The 23,411-nt window shown below is 34.8% G+C and overlaps 2 protein-coding genes across 2 annotated transcripts in view; one reads left to right on the forward strand and one right to left on the reverse strand.

Moving 5' to 3' along the window:
* Positions 1–190: 190 nt before the first annotated feature.
* Positions 191–13,877, forward strand: LOC129264460 (G patch domain-containing protein 2-like). Its single transcript, XM_064102637.1, has 8 exons — positions 191–1,148; positions 2,260–2,342; positions 3,476–3,643; positions 4,142–4,227; positions 5,918–5,991; positions 8,270–8,395; positions 9,800–9,927; positions 10,786–13,877. The coding sequence occupies exons 1-8, from the start codon at positions 289–291 to the stop codon at positions 10,962–10,964; spliced, it is 1,704 nt and encodes a 567-aa protein (XP_063958707.1). The 5' UTR covers positions 191–288; the 3' UTR covers positions 10,965–13,877.
* A 4,084-nt stretch (positions 13,878–17,961) lies between these two features.
* Positions 17,962–23,411, reverse strand: part of LOC129265197 (thiosulfate transporter TsuA-like) — a 32,102-nt gene continuing 26,652 nt past the window's right edge. The window contains exons 6-8 of the mRNA XM_064101503.1: positions 22,936–23,105; positions 21,839–21,990; positions 17,962–21,233 (exon numbers count right to left, since the gene is read on the reverse strand). Of these exons, the coding sequence (XP_063957573.1) occupies positions 21,116–21,233; positions 21,839–21,990; positions 22,936–23,105 (440 nt within the window). The 3' untranslated portion in view covers positions 17,962–21,115. The remainder of the gene's footprint in view (positions 21,234–21,838; positions 21,991–22,935; positions 23,106–23,411) is intronic.

Below are 23,411 nucleotides of genomic sequence, written 5' to 3' on the forward strand. Positions count from 1 at the left end.
GAGGTCTTGCTCTCCTTTTCCAGTCTCTAGGTATTTATTCTTCTCTCATTTTCCTCATATACTGTATGTGGAGCATACACCTGTATGATATCTGATGGTCAATTAATAATGATTTAAGATTGTTTAAAGTTTTAGAAAGTGCATCGATTGTTGACATTCAATCATTTTCTTTATTTCTTTCATCAGTGAATACAAGATGGCCTTACCAGAAGGGTGTGTGTCAAAGAGTTCAACACAGTGAAGTTTTTTACAGCCCTCAACTGTAAAAAGGGACCATCAAGATTTAGAATGGCATCTAAGCTTAGTTCTGGTAAGGATTGCCTGACCTCTGACTTCAATAGCCCCAAGTCGGTACGACGTCAGTCTAGGAAGAGAAGGGGACGAAAGAGGCGACTGGATCCAAATCCTATATGGGAGCATGCCATCAAGTACAGCGAAGGATCCGATTCAAGTCTGGATGAAGCCTTGAAAGACTATATGGACAATGTATCGTCTCAGCAGCAACAGAATCAAAGCGAGTCCGGCTCGGATGATACCACCATGATGAAACGCTTGTCATCCCTCAATATGACTTCATCAAGCAACCTCTATGGCGAATCGGACTCGGTCACGGAAAACCACACCATGCTCAAGAAAAATGTCAATAAACGCAAGAAACGTTTCAAACGTATGGTCGTGGATTCGATACCATCGGGTTCGGGTTGCATGGTCCGCAGCTCCTTGATGCCAGACTTTGTGCCGGAAATTTGCCACAAGCGCCCTTGTGTCAAGAAAGTGCGTCCAAGGAAACTGGACAAGACCGACGACACGCCCAAGATGAAAGGGGAGTTTGACTTTGATATTCTCCTTGCTAAATCCTCAAAAACTGGTGCCAAATTGAAGCCGAAGCTTGACCCGATGGACCTGTCGAGGCCAGCCGAAACCTCCATAAACATTGCCGAAGACAAAGAAGTGTGCTCAAGAAAGCAGGATAAAGTAGGAACTGACAGTGGTATTGCAGTGACAGGGAAACCTGTTTCAAAGGAAAGAACTCAATCATCCAGCTCTGATGGTGCAACTTCTACAGAAGTTGCAGAGAGTAAAAACATGGATTGCTCTAGTAATGATAGTGATGTTACAATGAGACAACCTTTAACACCAAAGAATGAGTGAGTATATTTGATTTATCTCCATGACACGTTTCATCAGTTCTCTTTCATTTTGGGGTAGGCTCTTTTTTTAATAAATTTTATTGCTTCTTCAACATGCAGTTGTACATGTACATGATCATCTGCAAGGTGGGTATATGGGCTATTCCACGGTTACTCCCGTTACACTTGGAGACACCTTGACTCATACTTGGAGCTGTAACTCCATTATTATTGAAAGGAACTAAACATCTCTTTATCACAACATAGTACACAGTCTGACTATCCTTTGTATAAAAACAAAACTTGGGAAATTTCATTATGCTCCTGGCAAATCTTTGAAATATGTCGGTTACTCATGTTACATGATTTGGACATGCATAAAATGAAAAGTGGACATAAGTGAAAAGTGTCCTCATGCAAGGCTTTTATGAAAGTTGATTATATCCATTTCAAAGAAGTATATTAGGGAGACAAATTTGTATATAATTAAAAAAATAAAGAACACATGGTTTTAACAAGGGGTGCAGATAAAGTGGTTACTCACGTTACGGTTCAGATGGGCTATATGTACAAAGACACATTGAGCTCATGTCCACCAACCTATGGAATTGCCCATATGTGGTTTTTTTTTTTTATACATGTAACTTAAGTTATGATAATAGTTATTTCCTTCATGAAGAGAATATAGAGGAAGTAATTTGGTGATTATTTCATAGTGATTGCAATCGGTCTTATAATGTCATTATCAAAAGTCCAAACCAATTGTATTCTAGGAGAGATAGAAAGTCCCCTGTACTGATGGAAAATTGTATGACAAACTTTATTTACGTATACATGGTATTGTTATGTATCCACCAATAGCTTGGGTTGGAAGATGTAAAGGTTTATTTTCAAATGATATCTCCTTATTTTGTTGAACTATTTCACAATTACCTTCTAACAAATTTACACACATGTATAATGTAATGTCCATGTACCAATAGCTTGCCTGTACTTTGTATTGTTTTAGAAGTCAATGATAATGATACATAATATTTTCTTTTTATTCACTATTTCTGCTATACATGTAGTAAAAATTAACAAGGCACTAGATTGTAAATCCTGGAAAATTCTTATCTTTGAATTTTAGGGAAACGAGTAGCAGTTACATGTCATCTAGCGAAGAAGAAGAGGATGAAGATGATGGCTACACAAATGATGAAGGAAGAGAAGGTAAGACCATGCTTAAGACATTAAATGCATTTTCTACAGACCAGTAGGGGCCCGTTTCATAAAGGACTTGCAACTATTGTAACTTTGCCATAATGGCAACTACTATGGTAACAGGGCTCAGCAGCCAATCATAATCAAAGTTTCCATGGTAGATGCCATAGTGGCAAAGTTGCAACAGTTGCAAGTACTTTGTGAAACGTGCCCCAGGTGGGGGGGTGTTTCACAAAGCATTAGGTGTGACTGAGACTCATACTTAAATGCCAACGTGCACGTGTTATTCAATGCGTAGTCTGATTGATGTATACATGGTAGTGCGTGTCTTGAGCACTAGTTTTGACCAATTGGTGAAGGGTAAAATACCGCACACAACTGAAACCTAAGTGTTTACTCTTAGTCATACTTTCAGCTTTGTGAAACACCCCAAGAGCTTAAATTTCTTCATTTTAGTGGAAGGTGACTTTTCTATCTGGGACACATCATTATAGAATGATACAAGAGTAGAAAATGAAAAAGGGCACAGCACAACAAATCTCCAAGGCCAACGAAGCCATTGAATCGGCAACCACGGCCATGGCCTTCATGGCCGTGGGTTAATTTAGCCTTGTCAGACTGAACACCCATTCTCCGCCCTCTACCCCCCCCCCCCCGCCTCTCACGCTCTCCCTCTTTCTAATGAATATGTACATGTGTATGGTTGATAATGTTGAACTTTTTCAAACAATATTTTGATGTTTATGCAAGACATGAGATTTACATTTGCCGCTCTCCACCCGAGAGTGAAAGGTACTGGCAGGGAGAAATTCTTGAAAGCTGTGAACAGTGAACACTTAAAATAAATACTTCATACCAAGGGCAAGGCCAGGGTTATACATGTAGTGTGCCTTGTTGACTAATGCTTGCACTATAATATCCATTATTGTTAATGTTGTTTGTTTTATTTTTATCATTGAGTGAACTAATTATCATTTCCTTTTGTGTACCGGTGATGATGATGAGCAGAGTTATTTCTTTCAGGAGCCAGTGACTGTATCAGGCACCCTGTTGATTTATGAATAAATATTGATGTTGTTCATGTTGTTGTTGGCATTATTTTTGTATCATTAAAATAAATTTTCTTTACTTACCTTGTTCAGGTGATGATGAGCAGAGTGATTTCTTCCATGAGCCAGGGACTGTGTCAGGTATACCTAGCGTGGTTCCATGGTGGGACAGTAAGACTCTAGAGGAGTATGAGCAGGATCAAACCTTTAATAGTATTCTCAGCGGTAGCTTTCAACATCTATCAAAGCCTGCACAGAGGTGTAAGTGTTGTCTCTCATTCACTTCACTTTTTTCTTGTTATATACTAAAATTATCATTTTAGTCCCCCTTTTCTGTAGAATTTTTAGATGACTAAAGACAAGTCCACTAATCAAAAGCATAATTTAAATTCATATTTGTTCTGATGTTCTAGTGATTGTTTTTTTCTACTAGTGACATAATATATGTAATGTAGCTGTTTCCGTTTGAGCTTTTTAAAAATTTGATGTTGATTGTATTTTTTGTAAATGATTGTAAAGGGTTATGCGATTCGGCCTTTCTGCCGCTATAGATACCCTTGTTGAAATAAACCGTTTTAAATAAATAAATTAATAAAGAAAAACTTTGTGAAGATCGGTGAATGAATTACAGGTTATGTTCACATTTTCTCCTATTGTTACCTTTATGTCATTTATATGTTCTAAAGGAAAATATACTGAGGCAAATGAATGCAAAGAAAACAATATTTGGCTTATAATATTGGTTTCTTATTTCCCTAGCTTTTCACTCAAAATTACGAGGTTGTCATGGCTTAGAGGAGCCTTCTTCCATCATGAGAGGATGCAGACAAAGGCTTAAAGCTAAGGTATGTGGGACTCTTGTACAAATTAAGTTATTTTTTTCTTTATCAGATATTTATTTCAAAATGTCTTTCAACCATATTTTTATAAAGCAATATAATGTAAAGTACCATAATTATATACATAAATAATGTACAACAATGTATGATTTGAATATACAGCATAATCAAAATAATTCATCTACATCAAAATATATATCTCCATCTATTATCAAATGATACAAATTTATTATTTTCAACATAAATATTGTGTTTAGTGGAATGGTAGTAATTTAACCTAGATTTAAAAGCATTTAATGATAGTGTTTTTTTCTGGATTTGTGTGAAAAGATATGATATTTGGCATAGAAAATAATGAAATTAGATTGAACGCCTATATTTCCATAAAATCCAAATAAAAAATTATTTTGACTTAAAGTAACCTTATCCTCTAAAATAAAACATTAAACATCCATAATAAAATCTTGAGTAATTGGACAATCCCAAAATAAATATTCTGTAATTTCAGCAGAGTTATTGCATAATGAACATGAATCAGACTTAAAAATATTCAGAAATTTGAGATATTTGTTGACCTCAAGTTTTCGGTGAATTATTTTAACTGATAATATTGAATATTGTGTTGATAGACAAAATTTAATAGGTACTTTTCCCTATGTAACCAGTATATTACCTGTTGTATCATACAAGCTCAGCTCCTGATGATGGTTTAAAATAAAAGATTGAATATTTGAACTGATATTACCAATGTGCACGCTCTTTTATTGAATTTTTATAAAAAAATTTCCCCTGCATCCAGAATGTTGATTTTACTAAGAACTCTCACCCCTGGAACTCCCCACCCCTTTGTCTTTTTGTTATTTTAACTCTTAATAGCCTGTTATCTAGAGTTATATATACAGTGCGTCCCACAAAAAACGAAACCGAGATTTAGCGATGATTTATCATAACTTAATCATATATACAATAGACAAATTACCTACCAATGTAAAGCTTAGAATCTCCTCTCATCTAAAATTACTTTAATTATTCCTCATTCACGCATGAGTGAGCAAAAACAATTTGAAGAAAGGATACCAAAAACTCATTTGTATTTCAAAAAGAAAATCACATGCCTAAAAAGTTCAATATCTGCTCTTTTATTTGATACCTTAATCACAGAAAATGGTCAAGGAGTAAAAAAGTTCTGTTCCCTCGAAACAATGCTTGTATTTCCATAATTTTATTAAATTTCATGAAATTATTGAAATTCAAGCCTTATTTCAAATATCCAGAACTTTGTTATTTCTTGACCATTTTTTGTAATTGAGGTATCAAATTAAAGAGCAGATATTGAACTTTTTTAAAATGTGGTTTTCTTATAGAAACCCAGATACAGCCTGCCAAGTGACTTTTTGGTAACCCCTCTTCAAATTGTTTTTGCTCACTCATGCGTGAATAAGAAATATTATGGGTAATTTCAGATGAAAGAGGAGATTCTAACTCTAAGCTTTAAAATGGTAGGTCATTTGTCTATAGTATTTGTAAATAAGTTATAATAAATCATCAATAAATCTCGGTTTCGTTTTTTGTGGGACGCACTGTATAGTATATTGTATAGTCTTCATCATTATCTCCTTTGCCATGCTGCATGTAAATACACAATATAATTTGACACTAACCTTTCAACATAATTATCTCCTTTGTCATTTTTCAGAGGCTAAAGAAATCAAGCTTGGCATCCTTCAATGAGAAAATTGTTCGCTTTCTTCACAATCCATTTGAACAAGAGTAAGTAATTAATAATAATAATAATATAGGATTTGTATAGCGCACGTGTCCACCTTGCTAGATGCTCAAGGCGCTCGTATATTACCCCGGCTAAGCTAGTCTTCCGATTCTGGTGTGCACAGCTTTTTGAGGAATTACTCCCTGCTGGTACCCATTTACCTCGCCTGGGTCGAGTGCAACACAGTGTGGATAAATTTCTTGCTGAAGGAAAACACGCCACGGCTAGGATTTGAACCAACGACCCTCTGTTTGAAAGGCGACAGTCAGAACCACTAGACCACGACGCGCCCACAATCTAATTGCCAGTTATGTTTAACGATTTTAAAATCAGTTTCATACAGAATCCAATAAAATGACAAACCAAGTGTCTATACCAGGGGTTCTCAAACTTTTTCTTTGAAGGGCCAGATGAGACTCCAAGTAAACCTGAAAGGGCCAGGGTGAAGTGGATACTTAGACAAAAATGTGCGCGAAGCGCAAAGACCCTTGCGGTCGGGGTCCTAGATGCTCTATAATCTGGCCCTTATTTTGGGAGCTTTTATTCCAACAAATTTATAACAGTTTCATACAGAACGCAGGCAAAATTAAAAAAGATTTCAAAATACAGCGAGAGTCAATATTAATGATAACAAAATTGCAGCACTTTGTTAGAAGGAATCTAGATTTTACCTAGTATACATAACTGGTATTGGGGAGACAGATTATGTCTTGAAGTATCAATATTTTTGCAGTCAAAGTATAATGAATAATAGAGTATGTCTGTTGTAGACTCTAACAAGGATGTCAGTCTTTTGATCACTTTCAATATGGGAAAAGTGACAGTCTGTCAGCAACAAGTTGCTTGAACCTTGGCACAAAAGGTGTAATTACCAGACGAAGGCACTGGTGCAAATGTTCACTGGTCAAGCAGGGGCCGCGGAAGCGGGGGGGGGGGGGGGGCTTCAGCCCCCCACTTTTTTCCAAAACCATTTATATAAACGTAAAAATGACCATACGATTGTGATTTTTTGCATGGCCAGCGCCCCCCCCCACTTTGAAAACCGTTCCGCGGCCCCTGTCAAGGTACTTCGGTATGAGTTAGTTCTTTAAAATGTTCATTGTGGAAAATGCACTTTCACACCTGTATGTAGATCCAAACATGGTGAGAACAGCGCTGGTCATCTAATAAGTAGATCGAACAGACAGAAAAGACTCCACTAAACTTTGTTTAAATGTCAAATTAATTTGACTGCCATTACTTTTATTACGGTTAGGTCTACATGGATACACAATGTAATCATATTGAGCTTTGTTTCATATTGTGACTTTAGTGATTAAAAAAAACCCCAGCAGAGTCTCGCGGGCCGGATAGAGAAGCTCTGCGGGCCGGATCCGGCCCGCGGGCCGTAGTTTGAGAACCCCTGGTCTATACAGTCTATTTGCATGAATGAAAAATATGTATCAAAGAATTGGAGCAAACTGTTGTGTGTTTTTCCAAGCAGTAATCAAACACTGTCCCACATGTGCTAATCTGTGTTAGCGATATACAGTTTGATCGCTTTCGGCTAAATGGGTTTCATAATTAAACAAAGTTCAGTTTAGATAACTGTACTAGATCTATGATGATATAGTGACAATCTTGGGGGGTTTTTTCTTGTGAAATTAGTGTTTACTGCAACTTCTTTCATTTATCTTTGACTTCAGTTCAGAAATTTTAGACCTTCATTCTCATCTAGAGTGAAAAAAGAGGGATAATATCACACTCACCCATTTCATTATTATGAGGATGAAATCTTTTTTTTCACTCAGAATGAGTATAATGATGTTAGGGAAATATCAATCAAAACATGGGTAAATGGAAAAAAATACTCTAATACATGTATATAAGATGTATTCTATTGCTTTTGGCTTTTTGCGCCTCAATCTTTATTCCCATGCTAAGCTTAGCCCCAAACTATCTTTTTGGCGTTTTTGTAGAGAAGCCAAAGCACAAGAAAACTTAGGCCTGAAAAAGCTTATATATGTTGTTGTTATGGTACATTATATCTACCTGTTCAAATTAGGTAGTTTTTTCAATGGAAAATACAGGGCTGTGGTGAGTACATACTTGATAGCACTGGCGTTCCAATACATGTGACTACTTGCATAATCTAGTACATCTACTTACCCCCATTTTTTATCCATTTCCTTCTTGCTACTCACAGCTTTGCATCACCTTCTGTGTTCTAAAATTGAATGTATCTATCAGTGATTGGACTACTTGTATGATTTGATTTTTCTCCCTATTCTTGACAAACAGGCTTAGTCTTCATTCGACAAAATCAAAGGAGAAAAACCAAGTATTCCAGCTGGCTTCCATGTATGCACTGGATGTTAGAACAGAAGGAGGGGGACAAAAGAGCAAATCAGTCTTGACCAAGACTAGGTAGGTTATTGGGTGAAAGATGTGGATCGTTATTCACCGTCAAACAAAGTATGAAAAGGTAGAAATCTGTATTCGGGGTGGGGGGGTTTAGTCAGACTGTCTGTTGCAAATTTTTCTTTTATAATTGAGTGCTGTCTTTTGCAAGTCTTGCAGATCCAAGTACTTCTTCAGTTTGTGCCCAGTGTTAATGAGATTGTGAAGACATGCAAGACCCGTATTTTGAACGTGTTGTGTATTGCGTTGATATGATATTGGCTTAATATGGCATTAAATCAGAAAATCTTGCACAATGAACTTCTTCCTCAGTTTTCGCCCAGTACTCATGAGAGTTGACAGACACCATGTTGCCTTAATACAACATGACAATAAATCAGAGGAAAATGCTATGTTCCTCACATGAGGTCGTCTTGATAGGGCCATTCGTTGCCTTTAATGACATTTATCTCTCTAGATCTTCATTTTATGAGATAACAGTTTCCAAGGATCTTGTTTCATTTCCTACATAAATATACAAGTTATACACTCTAAAAAATAATAACTCAGTATTGGGTAAAATTTTACCCTTTACCTACGTAAAAAGGGAACATGTTTATCATTGGAGTAAAACTTTGCTCAGGGCAAGTTGTGTAAAATATTTTTTCCAATAAATGTGCAGTATTTTACTCAACAAGTGTGAAGAATATTTGACACAATGGGGAATGTAAAATGTTAAATATTAATGTTGGGTAAAAAGGGAACATGTTTGTTGTTGGGTAAAACGTGACACACAGGTTGTGTAAAATATTTTCACAAACAAGGTGCAAACAAATCAATTATACCATGGATGTTGAGAAAATATACAGACTTTACCCAACAGTAAGTCAAATTTCACCAATCATCGTGATGTTTTTTTACTTGAAGTATGGGTGATTCTCTATTTACATTTGACACAATGGTAGTGCATATTTTGCGAAATGTCATGTTTTAATGCAAAATTGACCAAGAAATTACTCAACTTTTTTTAGGCAGCGACGTTGCTCAGCAAATTTTTATACATAATTCTTAGAGTAAGTGCGCGTGCCGACAGTTTACTCAACATTATGAGTAAAACAAGTGCAAAAAATAAATGACAACATGGATGTTGAGAAAAAATACTGACTTTACCCAACAGTAAGTCAAATTTCACCAATCATCGTGTTATATTTTACTCGAAGAGTAAGTGATCATTTCACACGATGGGAACTGTAGTGGCTATTTGCGAAATTTCATGTTTTGACGTAACATTGAGCAAGAAATCACTCAACTTTTTTAAGCAGCGACTTTGTTCAGCAAATTTTTACACCCAGTTCTTAGAGTGTATGGAAATATATTCAAAATCACATTTTATCATTTGGTATTTTTCTTTCTTCACCTTCAAACTTACAGGCATACAGTACTGAATTATCAGACTGGCAGTATGGAGAATGATGCAGTCGTCAAGTCTCGGCCCTCGTTCTATCCACAGTTTGCTAAACGAAGACGGAAGTCACCCCCGCCTGGAGTTACTACTACAGGTACATTGCATGAGGGAGATGAAAGCTTATGGCTTTCTTTTTTACCGGTAGACGTATTTGTACAATTTCTTTTTAAATATAATGATTTATAATTATTTGTATGCAATTCAGATATAGCTATCATATTTTCATGACGGGATTTATTGTATCTGTATGCAACTAATGGTTTGGCATGTTTTTAGTTAGTTTTCTATTTTTTCCCCCTCTATTTTTGTTGTCCTTAAAAACGGTTTTGTAAAGAGCATTATTAGTAGAAGTTATTTTTTTTAGCATGTTTATTGAAACCATTGTTTTGGCCTTTTTTTTTCATGTGTTATCTTTATGTCTTGTTTATCAATTTGAATGATTAGTTACAAGATGTTTGGCAGGGATGTAGTCAAGGCCGGCCTCAAAGCCACATTTTGCAGGCCTTATCCTTGGCGTCGGCCAGAGTCAGGTGTATTGATTCAATGAGAGGTTTTCTTCAGCGGCCTTGTGACTTGACTTGCTTCGACTACATCCATGATTGTGAACAAATTTTCGGCATTACTCCTATGTGTTTAAGATCGCATGCTCCATCTGTAATGAAAATCATAAGTCAGAAAAAATTGGAACCAGTGGGATTCGAACCTGTCATCTACTGCTTGCCGGGCAGCGACTCAACCACCAGGCTATTCTGGTTCACGGCTAAGTTTCATTACAGATCGAGCATGCGATCTTAAACACATAGGAGTAATGCCGAAAATTTGCTCACAATTTATTATTACCTCCTATTAAAGCCTCTTTATTTACTACATCCGTGATGTTTGCATCTCCTATTGCATCACGTAAACTAAAAAATATCCTCATGTATATTCATCTATCTTCTATTTGTACCAGTTGCCGTGGGAGCGGAGGCGGAGCCCTTATCATCAGGGAATGTCGGAAGTCGTATGCTGCAGAGCATGGGATGGACGCCGGGATCTGGACTAGGAGCTGAAGGAGCAGGTATTCGAGAACCGGTCCAGGCTTACATGAGGCCTAAGAATAGGGGGCTAGGCTACTGTAAGCCCAACTGAAACTCTGTTCTTATTGGTTCTCCGAAAGCTAGATGAATTCTCAGTGCTACATTATAACCATTTTCAGTGGAAGGTTGATTGAAACCGTAAGTTGGTAACTGTTTATTCAGTGAGGAAGATTTCTATTGATCATAAAATGAATTATCAGGGTACTGAGGCAGTTCCATGGTCTATTATAGTCCTAACCAATCCAGAAGACATCGAGAGCCTTTTTGTCCTCAAAAATGCACCTGCAGGAAATGAGCTGTCATACAAATGTGTGGATAGAGTGAGATTAACGTAACAGAGACCCATATAGAGGGCCAGGATCTGGCAACTCTACTGTTGTAAGATGGATCTAGGGCTAAGCAGTAGGAATCTGGTCCAGAATAGAGTCTGTTATTGGGATAGGTTGAACGTACATTGATCAAAATCACAATTCAAACATTTCCAAGGTCAAGTCCATCCAACAATAACTTGATGTGACTCAATTGAGAAAAATAAACGAGCTTAAACTAACAATGTTATCAAATTTGGATGTAAAGTAAGAATGTTATGACATTTGTAAGTGTTTGTGTATAGATGGGCAGTATACATGACAAAACCGATGACATCACACACTATTATGTATTTGATTGTGTGAAATATGAAGTACATTATTTTCCTCCATTAATTTAAAACTTGGTAAGATTCCTTCTAGTTAAATCATCATCATGATTTACTGTGATGCGGTGAAGATTCTCTTCACTGCATAATAAAATATAAAAAAGGATCAATTTTTATACATGGAAGTATTCATATGTTAAACTTATAATTTCATAACTTTCCTATATTACATCTGACTTTGATGAAATTTCCAGTGTTATGCTTGGCTGATTTCTTTCTATTGGTTCATATTTTTCTTCCCTTTTAACTTCTCTCTTTATTGGGATTTGCATTTAGGCAGCAGTGCTCTTTATAAGAGCTTTGATAGCAAAATAAATGTACCTGTATGTTTCTAATGGTCCTTTAGTTTGCCATTACAGTGTGTTCAAGTAATATCAAGTGGATTATTACGTCACCTATGGTTGAAGTCATGCTTATATGATGTTTAAATGGTGGATTTTTACGTCACCTATGGTTGTCATGCTAATATGAGGTTAAATGGTAAAATATTAGATGTGGATGTGGATTTTTAAATTCCCACATCATTTGTCACTGGATACTATCATTTTTAGAGGGCCGGATGAGCTTATGCCGTGGCGTCCGTCGTCTGTCGTCCATCCACAATTTCAAAATGCTTCTTTTTCACCATTTCAAGTCCGATTTCAATTCTGTTTGCTTTATATGATAGCACTAGGTGGGGGATTCAAAACTTCTACACAGAATTTTGAAACTCATTAAATATGCTAATTTATGCGCATTTTTCAAAATTCACCAAAAATGCTTCTTCTTTATTTATTGACCGATTTTGAATTTTTTGCTTCCATCTGGTAGAGCTTTATGAGGTTCTCCAAATTTCTACACAGAATTTTGACATTTTGACCAGAACAATGTTTATGCTAATTTATGCGAAATTAATTTATGCATATTTGTAAAAATTCAAATAAAATGCTTCTTCTTCTTTATTTTTTGACCGATTTTGATTTTTTTTCTTCCATCTTGTAGAGATTCATGAGGTTCACCGAACTTCTACACAGAATTTTTAAATTTGGAGTAGAAAATTAGTTATGCTAATTTATGCAAAATTCATAAATCACAGAAAATGCCTCTTCTTTATTTGTTGACTGAATTTCAAAATGCTTCTTCTTCATCATTTCAAGTCTGATTTCAATTCTGTTTGCTTTATATGATAGCATTAGGTGGGGGATTCAAAACTTCTACACAGAATTTTGAAACTCATAAAATATGCTAATTTATGCGTATTTTTAAAATTCAGATAAAATGCTTATAAATAATTTATTGGTTGGATTGCTTAACTAAGCTAGTCGTACAGACTGTTTCACCCTAAGGTTCATCAGCGACTGATTAGTATGAAGAACACAATTTTGGGACAGAATAAAGTATACAGAGCATGTGCATTAGGGTATAACATTGGGTTGACAGAGATGAAAGGGGTTACTGAAGGGGTACATGTGTATTGTTTATAATATAAAATGCATATATATTTATTGACTGTTTTTTATTTTTTTTGTTCCATCTTGTAGAGCTCCATGAGGTTCACCAAAATTGTACACAAAATTTTGAAATTTTGTCTAGAAAATTATTCATGCTAATTTATGCAAAATTTATTCATAAATCACAAAAAATGTTTTTTCTCCTTCATTTGTTGATCAATTTCAATTTTGTTTGCTTTATATGATAGCTCTAGGTGGTGATACTAAATTTCAATTTGGTAGAGCTTTATGAGGTTCTCCAAATTTCTACACAGAATTTTGAAATATTGACCAGAACAATGTTTATGCTAATTTATGCGAAATTAATTTATGCATATTTGTAAAAATTCAAATAAAATGCTTCTTCTTCTTTATTTTTTGACCGATTTTGATTTTTTTTCTTCCATCTTGTAGAGCTCCATGAGGTTCACCAAAAGAGTACACAAAATTTTGAAATTTTGTCTAGAAAATTATTCATGCTAATTTATGCAAAATTTATTCATAAATCACAAAAAATGTTTTTTCTCCTTCATTTGTTGATCAATTTCAATTTTGTTTGCTTTATATGATAGCTCTAGGTGGTGATACTAAATTTCAACACAGAATTTTGAAACTCATTAAATATGCTAATTTATTCATATATTTTCAAAACTCACAAAAAATACTTATATAATTATTGACTGTTTTTTATTTTTTTTGTTCCATCTGAGAGCTACATGAGGTTCACCAAGGTTCTACACAGAGTTTAGACATTTTGACTGGAATATCATTTATGCTTAATTTATATGAAATTTATTCATAGATCACAAAAAATGCTTCTATGTCATTTCTTCCTCAATTTCAATTCTATATCCTCAATTTATGTCACCAATGTAATTCACTACAGTGTCAACTGGGCTGAAATTAAAATTGTGTTAAATTTCGTTGCGAGATGCCGGATGAGCTCCACATCATTGATGTGCTAGTATATACACCCGTCTCGACGGGACGTACTATGGTATCACGCTCGGTGTCCGTCCGTCTGTCTGTCTGTCCGTCCGTTAACTTTTCCTTGTAAACGCGATAACTTCAGTTTAACTTAACCTAGGCTCATATAATTTGGTGTGTATCATACTAGCATGGATCCCAGGAAGCCTATTCATTTTGAGGTCAAAGGTCACAGTGACATGTTTTCACCTTATCCTGCTGCAGTCCTTGTAAACGTGATAACTTAAGTTTAACTTAACTTAGGCTCATATAATGTGGTGTATATGATACTAGCATGGATCCCAGGAAGCCTATTGATTTTGAGGCCAGAAGGACAAAGGTGAAGTCGCCACCTTCTAGTTTTATTGCTTGACCAATAACTCAATTTTCCGTGTTACAGACGGAAGATTATGTGCTCGCCTTAGCAACACTCTTGTTAATATTATTTCTTATACTCAATATTATAAACTTCAAATGAATTGTAGAGAATACCTTGGGTATAAGATGGTATTACATGTTTGTGCAATATTTTATTGTGAATATTGATGTTGCATTTCTATTTTCTGTGCAATTATGGCTTTTAAATGTGAAATGAAAATAGTAAATGTGAAAGGAAACTTAACTTATACAGTAAAAAAGAGAAACATAATCATCCTCTTTTGAACATGTAATTTAACAGAAGTTGGAAATAAAAGGAAATCTAATTTATCGCCATTGGTGAATTTTATCCTTTGATTTTACCCTTCAAATTTGTTCTTCTTCGATTGCTTTAACAATGTATTAATCATCTTAATTTAAGACACTTAATGGTGCTGAATATGATTTTTATCCCTTTTTTTATTAATCATTCTCCATTCGGATAATCATTATGTATATTTTGTCACTTAATGGATATTTTATGGAACCTCAGTACAATTCATTGCTTTGCATGTCCTTAACCCCACATGAAATTGGAAATGAAGATTGCATTTGCATTTCAAAAATAAGTTCAGAAATGAATGGAGTAAATTATATAATTGTGGTTAATACAGTGACAAAGGGATTGGGGCACGATTAAAGAGAAAGAAAGGGACATTCTCATGACTAACACACAAAACAAAACACTGCATGTACTGTTGCTCAAGATGTTGTAAATTTGTATTTTTGTATGATATATTGGTAACATTGTGTTACATTCATTTAAGAAATGCTTATTTTTATATAAACTTGAATGAGTATAAATTTCAACTTGCGAATATTTGTATGTATAGAAATGGTAACACACATGGCGCATTTGGCCGACGTGTTAACTCGACAGGACCTGTCGATTCGTCATACAGGTACTTGTTTGGTCTCCAGAGGGATTCAAGCTCTGACTTTACCATTATGGTATGATATTTAGCCTTAAGTTATGATATTTTGAGGACAAAGCCACCTACCTGAACGGCACATTATAGCTCAAACACTGGCGCCATAACGCTCTCCTCAGACAAAGCTCTATGGAGCAAACCATTTTTAACACACATTAGCTTGCCTTTCCGCAGCTTTCTTTGGTCAGAATGTTCGGCTTAACTGAGCACAAACGAGGGAAATGAAAGAGGCACCAAATTCCGCGGGCAATAAGAGGGACCTTGTTGCCAGTCAAGAGGGATCCCAATGCAAATGCAATGGTCGCCTTGGATTAATTTAAGCCCTGGATTTCGTGGGCTACTGACGGATATCATCGCCGCTACAATTGTGAAGTTTGACACTTCTAAAAGCTTTCCAAAGGTCATAGCCAGTAAACTTTTCAAGTAAACTCTGAATTTATGGGGTTTTTTTTTTCAATATATTTTCAGCCATAGAAAACACCTTTTGGGGTCACTCTAGATGATTATCAGACTTTTAAAATCATCTTTGAGTGGTATCCTTGAACTGTAGGGAGGCTACATTGATTTCAATTGGATAATATGGGGTAGTCAGGGGTGGGCAAAACAAAGTGGTGCAGATATCGCACGGCCACTGCATGTTCTCTACGCAGCCTCTGTACAAAATCTAGATGAATTATGTACTTACCTGCGCTTTAGGGGGGGAAATATTATTTTTTATTTTTATGCGCTTCTTTTGAAAACCTACTGCCTGAATCTGCTACATTTGATAAGCTTCAATATTGCAGTGAATTAGGGATTTACCTGGGCCCCGTCTTACAAAGAATTACGATTGATCCGATCAATCGTAACTATGGACGGCCAGCAACGTCAACATCTATTATGCATATTTATTCAAAATATATTCTAGCTATGATGTATATTCATGCATTCATTTTTTTCTTGAAAATTCACGGCGCTTCTCTTTGCATACAGAGGCCATTGTGCAAGTTTTTTGTGGAAAAAATAATGACACTGATGGATTTCCATAGAGTTACGATTGATTGGATCAATCGTAACTTTGTAAGACGGGGCCCAGGTCTCTTGAGCATTTTGGGCATTTCTCTGATGAGCATAGATATATGTGTTATTTTTATGTAAGTTTTAAACCATAGCCTTCTTAGATGCTTCCCAACTCGTATAAAATATAAAAGAGAGACTTATTGTACAGCATTTGCAATCAAACTTAACCTATTAAAGCATAAGTGCATGGAGTAATATATTGTTTATACTTGTTGGTAAACATTTGAATGAGTGAACAGTCTATTCATGATAGTATTGATATATGGGAATGGCTCTGTCCAGGGATCAAGGAAATGTAGTGAATTTTCCATCACTCATGCTTGTAAGATTTTTTTCATTATTCTTTTTCCATAATATTTACCTCTTCAATTTGAGATTGATGATTTATACATTTTTGCAGAAATTTTTAGACAACTCTTTGACAGTGACAGTTGATAATGATATGCATATACATGAAGTGTAAAGAAAGACATTCAAATTTTCCTCATCAGAACTCGGAAATATTCTTTTCAAATATTTGTATAAAAATGAGTATGATATGATGTGCATAAAATAGAGGGTAATATAGTATGTCATATACATTATATATTCAGGTACCTTGAAATTTGAATTTTCAAGTATTTATTCTCTGGTTGCCTCCAGCCCCCCCCCCTTCTTTCTCTCTTTCTTTATCCAACTTTCCCTTTTTGTTCCTTTCTCCCTCTCCAACGCCCTTCTATCTGTCTGTACCTCCCTCTTCCCCTTTTATCTCTCTTTCTCTCTCCTGATTTGCCTTTTTTAACTTTCCCTCTTCCTCTCTCTGTCTCTTTGTTTTTCTCCCTTCCAAACAAATAGTCCTCTTCATATCTATTGTAATCGAGGTTGAAAGAATCTGTATGTCTTTAATGATGCTAATGTCATGTGTGTGAAATGTATATCAGTAAATTCAATGAAGTGTCTTGATGATTAACAAACATTTGTCTCCATTTTCTTTTTAATTTCATGTGAAGTTCATAAAGAATTTTCAAGGAGACTATGAGACACAGCTTGTTTGCAGCTATGGGGAGAAGTGGCAGTACATATAGTGGGCAAGAAGACAGAACAAATTGCAAAAGATGAATGACTTACATGTGTATGCAAATTACAGTTAGTACAAGAGAGCAGTTAGGTGTTTCATAAAGCTTTCCATAAGTTACGAATGACTCTATGCACGACTGGTGATCATTTTCTTTCTGCTAAATGGTATATCCCTATGTAACTGACTTAGTACCTAAGAACATAGTCCAGTCATGCGTTAAGTCCTGCATAACTTATCGAACAGCTTTATTAAACATCTAACACGTTTGAACAAAAAGATCTTAAAGGAGAGAAAGAATGTAGGAGATAGAGAATGAATGAAGCACAGACAGATGTAAATGAATTCAAAAGGAGGAAAGGAAGAAAGTAAAAAAAAAAGTACTTCATTTCGAGATTTGAGCTTCATGACATCATACTTTGCTGAATAAATGTGACTCGAATACAACTATTGGGTTCAAGAAATAGATTGCATATTATGATGTTCCTTTATTTAAATGCAATATTACATGTACTCAGTATGGTCTTGTACAAAATGCTGGTGCCACATGTCACCAAGCACATGGGTATATATATATTTACTTGGTCTAAAAGTACTTGGTCTTCTTCCCAGATAGTCTGATACCACATGGGCTAATCCCATTTGGTCCACTTTCAATTTGATCTAATTGCTCTATGGTCTACAATACCCATGTGGTCTACATGTAATTCTCATTTAGTCTAATGCCATTTGGTCTAATTTTCCACTTCGTCTAAATTATCATTGTTTACTCTTTACAAATGAAAAAATATTATATTTCACTTTGTGAAATGAAAATATGGTTCATAAATACAGTTCATCTAACCTTGTAGACGAAGTGATATTAGACCAAGTGGATTTTACACAAAGTGGGTCTATTCTAACTAGATATTAGATAAAAAGTGGTAGGTGGGCTAAATTAGGCCAGTTAATAGACCAAATGGTTAGTAGACTAACTAATTGTAGACGTACCAGGGGCCCGTTTCATAAAGCTGTTCGTAAGATACGAATGACTTTACGCACGACTGGTGATCCTTTCTTGTTCTAAATGATATCCCTATGTAACTGATTTAGTGCCTAAGAACAGGTTCCAGTCGTGCGTAAAGTTGTGCGTGACTTTAGGAACAGCTTTATGAAACACCACCCTGTATTAGACCATGTGGGATGAGACCAAATGTAAAGTAGACAAAGCAGATATAAATGTAGACCAACTGGCAACTTACAGTCACCAAAGCACATATTACCTGAATACATTTCTTTCAAATACAAATCACAATATTATCGATTATATAAAATTTCAAAGTATAAACATCATTTGAGAAGTATAAAACATTCAACCAACGACACCTTCATCAAAAAAAGTAAATGTAACATAAATTAACATATATTATGTTTTTATCAGAATATACACCACGACAGTAGAAGTTTATATAAATTTGAGGTAAAGTTTAGGTGGATAATCATTGTTCTGGTTTAAGGAAAAATTTACAAAACACGATAAAAAGTCCATCTGGCAAATATGCATATACTCAAAGCTGGGACTAATTATGGGCTTATCTACGAGATGACAATAGCATATTTTAGTAATATGATGAACTGAATAATGAAAAATAATGAGAAGAGACTTAAATCTAATTCCAGCATCACAGTGAACCTTAAGATACAATGTCTACAAAATATTTTCAAAAATATAATTTTCAATCAAAGGCTCAAGCTACCAAATTATTTTAGTGCAATAGACATTGGCATTTTAGAGCATACATGAGCCGAATACATCATGTTAGGCAATGATATAGATATGCAACACCAATCCATAACTTGCAAAATCATTTGAAGATTTATAGAGTTGTCTTGTTCAGATAAATACTCCTTGTGATATTTCCAATCATGTATAGATTATAGTATAGACACAATATAAATGGCATTTCATCTTATTTCAAATTAGAAAATGATTGACGAAATTGTTTTGGACAATAATTATGAGGAGAACCATCAAGTAACAAATCAATTTCAAAACAAACTGCAGCATATTTTTAGAAATATGTAATGTCTCTTTTCTTATCTTGCAGCATAGTAGTAAGCATTGTAGGGTCGTGAGTTTAAGCCAAGTTTTTCCAATTTTAAGATGAAAGGAATAATTTCAAGACAACTTTATACAGATTGTTGTGTCTTATGCATTTTTTTTTGGGGGGAGGGTTGGTTATTGCAAATTAAAATGCCTTTTTCAAGAACTTGAATTTGTATCATGAGACACGCTTGAATTGGACATCACTCAACGATTATATATTTTCATGATTTACTTTAACAAACTTGAATATATAGCCCGTAAAATGCCTGCATGATCATAATTACCATAAAGAATATTTCAATCATCTATTCGGTTTATTCCTGTATATTTCTCATCTTGAATGTACATGAATTTCCATTATATTTCACTTCTTTCGAAACATTCAGGACTTCTCACCACCAGTGCCACTCCCAAATTCTTTCCATTTCATTGATGCCTGACTCCTAATAGTACTGTTAATATCACCACATAGTCCTTGTATATCGAGGTAGCAACCCGTCCAGTTACAAGATGAAATCTCACTAATATTCTTTCTTCATACTATATACATTAAGTAGCAGTTCCATTTCTTTCTGTCATGCAAATGTAATATTAATCATATTTACAGTGGCGCATATCTAAAAATTTAATCATTTTTGCCTGTCAAAATGAATAATGCAAGACTTTATACACGTTCGGTGGGAGACAGAATTGACCACCATCGTGATCCATTAAAAGATAAAACTCCAAGTAAAATTGCAAATCATCCATCAATCTTGGAGTTAACTTCTTGGCATAAGCTTCTATATACAAAGATATATACACACATATACATGTATACTCTGAATATGCAACAATGCAGCAAAAAAATGAAAAGAGAAGAAATAATTCAATACATAGAGTATTATACACTTTATGAATATATTAGTTTTCTTAAGGCACTTGTGAACTGAATTATATTACTCATATTAAGGCAAAAAAGTATTCTTAAACATTCTCATAACTTTGTTATCGATTGTAATGACTTCTCAGAGATACTATAATTGATGCGGATTCTACTTAAACAGGACTTAGTGACTTGAAGTTATGTTTCATTTTGTTAGAGGTATTTAAATGTGCAAATCAATTCATAATTCATAACCTGACGTTGTATCACCTGAATCTCTACCTCTTGAATTTCCATTATGGTTTTTTGAATACATCTACATTGACTGATGAAATTGATTAGTTTGATGAATAGTATATCAACAAATTTTCGTCCGAGTTAGTGTTTAATAAATAAATAAATAGTAAATGCAATGAACATGCAGCAACATTTTTCTATCAGCAAATTTCTACCTTTCAAGTAAAACTGCCAGACTCATCCCAAAGGACTCACCATATTTTATGTGAAAGTCTGACACTATTTTTCTTTAAACAGTTACATGAGGTAAATCTTAGGATGCAGCATTGTTGAAAAAAAAATCATGTCTTTCTTGAGATTCGAAGAAATTATTTTTTTAATCAAGTATAAAAAAAGATGAAGACTGCGGCATGGATGCTGTTCAGTAGATACCGAGGGTTGTCATGGTAACTGCTGTAGCGATGCCTCCAGCAAACATGGCTGGAATAGCGATGAAAGATAAGATTGAGAGTGAACCGATACCGGAGAGACCATGACCACTGAAAAATGAAAAAGAAATAGATAAACAGAGTTAGATAAAGATCTTTTTTATTGTCTCCCTTATCCTTTCTTCCCTTTTCCTCTGTTTTCCTGTTTTATTTTTATATTTCACTACTTGAAAAAAAAGTCATACAGGGATTATTACCCTGTACTACTCAGTATCCCTGAATGAATGAAATTACATCGTAGGGCATTAAAATTGATAAATCAATCCTTACCTGCATTGATCATGATCTTAAATGAACTGAATTATAGTTAAAGTCACTTAGATTGATAAAACAATCTTTACTTACTGTATCTTATATTTACTTATATTGATCATGATCTTTAATGAATGAAACTAAGGTACAAGTTGTTCAGAGTGAGAATACATAACCTTTACTCTTTACTTATATTTAGCATGATCTTAAAGGGATGAAATTATAGGCCCGTGTGAGTCTGAAGATTGATCAAACAATCTTTGCTGATATTCATCATCTTAAATGAATGAATTTACAGTTGACTAATGTAGATTTATAAAAAATACCTTTAAACCCTACTTGTACTCATCATCTTTAAGTTACAATACGAGTCATTTTGATTGAGAAAACAATCTTCACCATACCTCGTACATCCTCCCGCCAATCTGGAGCCATAGATCATGACCACACCGCCCAGCAGTGCATGCAGGGGAGGAACTCCCACCGTTGAAGACCATGTACCAGAGGAAAGAGCCGAGGCTGCCGCACCACCAATCGCTGATGTGATGTACAGGACCTAGTGTTCAGAAATAAAATGTATTCATTTAAAATCAGAAAAAAATCACTTTACAATCACAAACTCCACGTTTTTATCAAATGATTGCTTGTATGTGAACTATATTTAATTTGGAGGTCATTTCTCTTTTTTCTTTAATGCATAAGACAAATCAAATTACAAACACAAATTGGATGTGTTTATTAAAGGATTGCTTGGTCAAATTATATTTCATTTGTAGGTCATTTTGTTTTAATCTGTATCATGTATGTTTATAATTTTGAGTGTATTTACTGATACAAACAAGGCCAAATGATTCATTTCAAATAGTGGTGGTCCACTGTTTGAAATTAAAAATAAGCATACACTGTTAGAAAATTTATCCTTAAAATAAAAGAAGTTCCTGCAGCAGAGTCTCAAGAACACCTGTAATCTTACCAGATTGCGTAATCTTACAGGAAATTGGTATTTGGTGTATGGAATCTTACAAATTTCCTTAAATAAAACATCCTTTTCCCCTTTTTAAACAGACCGGTTCTATTAAATTTGAGAAAAATTCCTATTTTTTGAATTTACAGAATGATTCTGTTATTGCTTTCTGCGAAATCTTCTTTTTTCTGTAAAATCAGGCTTTTTTTAATAGTGTACATCATAGGTAGATAGTTCTTCACTCAGTATTGGGGATGGCAGTTTTATATAATGTTCATATAAAATCATGATATAATAATGATATCCTACGTTATGCACCCAACAAATAGTGAAACTTAATTTGGATACCCTGAGTATATGTGGTGATGCAACATCTAGAAGTGACAGAAGCAGAGAAGTCATCAGTTGGAGGTAAATGCTTCTATACTCAGTTTGCTGAATAGCAGACTCATTATATGACATTCGTATATAACCATGATATAATATTGACATCACACCATGCACCCCAAAAAATATTAAAACTAGATACAAACTTACCTGCCACCAATTCTTAAGGCCTGTCCTAGATGCCTTGAGATAAGGTGAGAACTTCTCAAGGAAGCTCATAGGAATCACCTGAGATACCAAGGTGCAATATCCTCTACTGCCACCTATTGGTTCATCCACAGCCAGGACGATGGGCAGCTGGAGACACCCGACCAGCATGCCTAGAACAATAGAGGGAAAAGATGGTGTACTGTGGGATTACATGTTTCTGGAAGAAACCACATTTTGATGATCGAAAACACAGACAGCATTTGTGTTTACCCATAAGATGAAAAACAAAAATGGTTTTGAATTATGTTATATGTAAGGAAAATAAAGAGTATTAAAGTTAATGTCAATAAATGGACAATGCAAACATCAAATTTCTCTTTTGAAAGTGCATAAAATATACAAGGTAGCTATAGTCACGTACGATACCAGTACTTGTCACTAATAAAACGTTATGATTTTTTATTTGTTCTCTCTCT

The sequence above is a fragment of the Lytechinus pictus genome, chromosome 7 (genome assembly GCF_037042905.1).
Source record: "Lytechinus pictus isolate F3 Inbred chromosome 7, Lp3.0, whole genome shotgun sequence".
NCBI classification, from domain to species: Eukaryota; Metazoa; Echinodermata; class Echinoidea; order Temnopleuroida; family Toxopneustidae; genus Lytechinus; species Lytechinus pictus.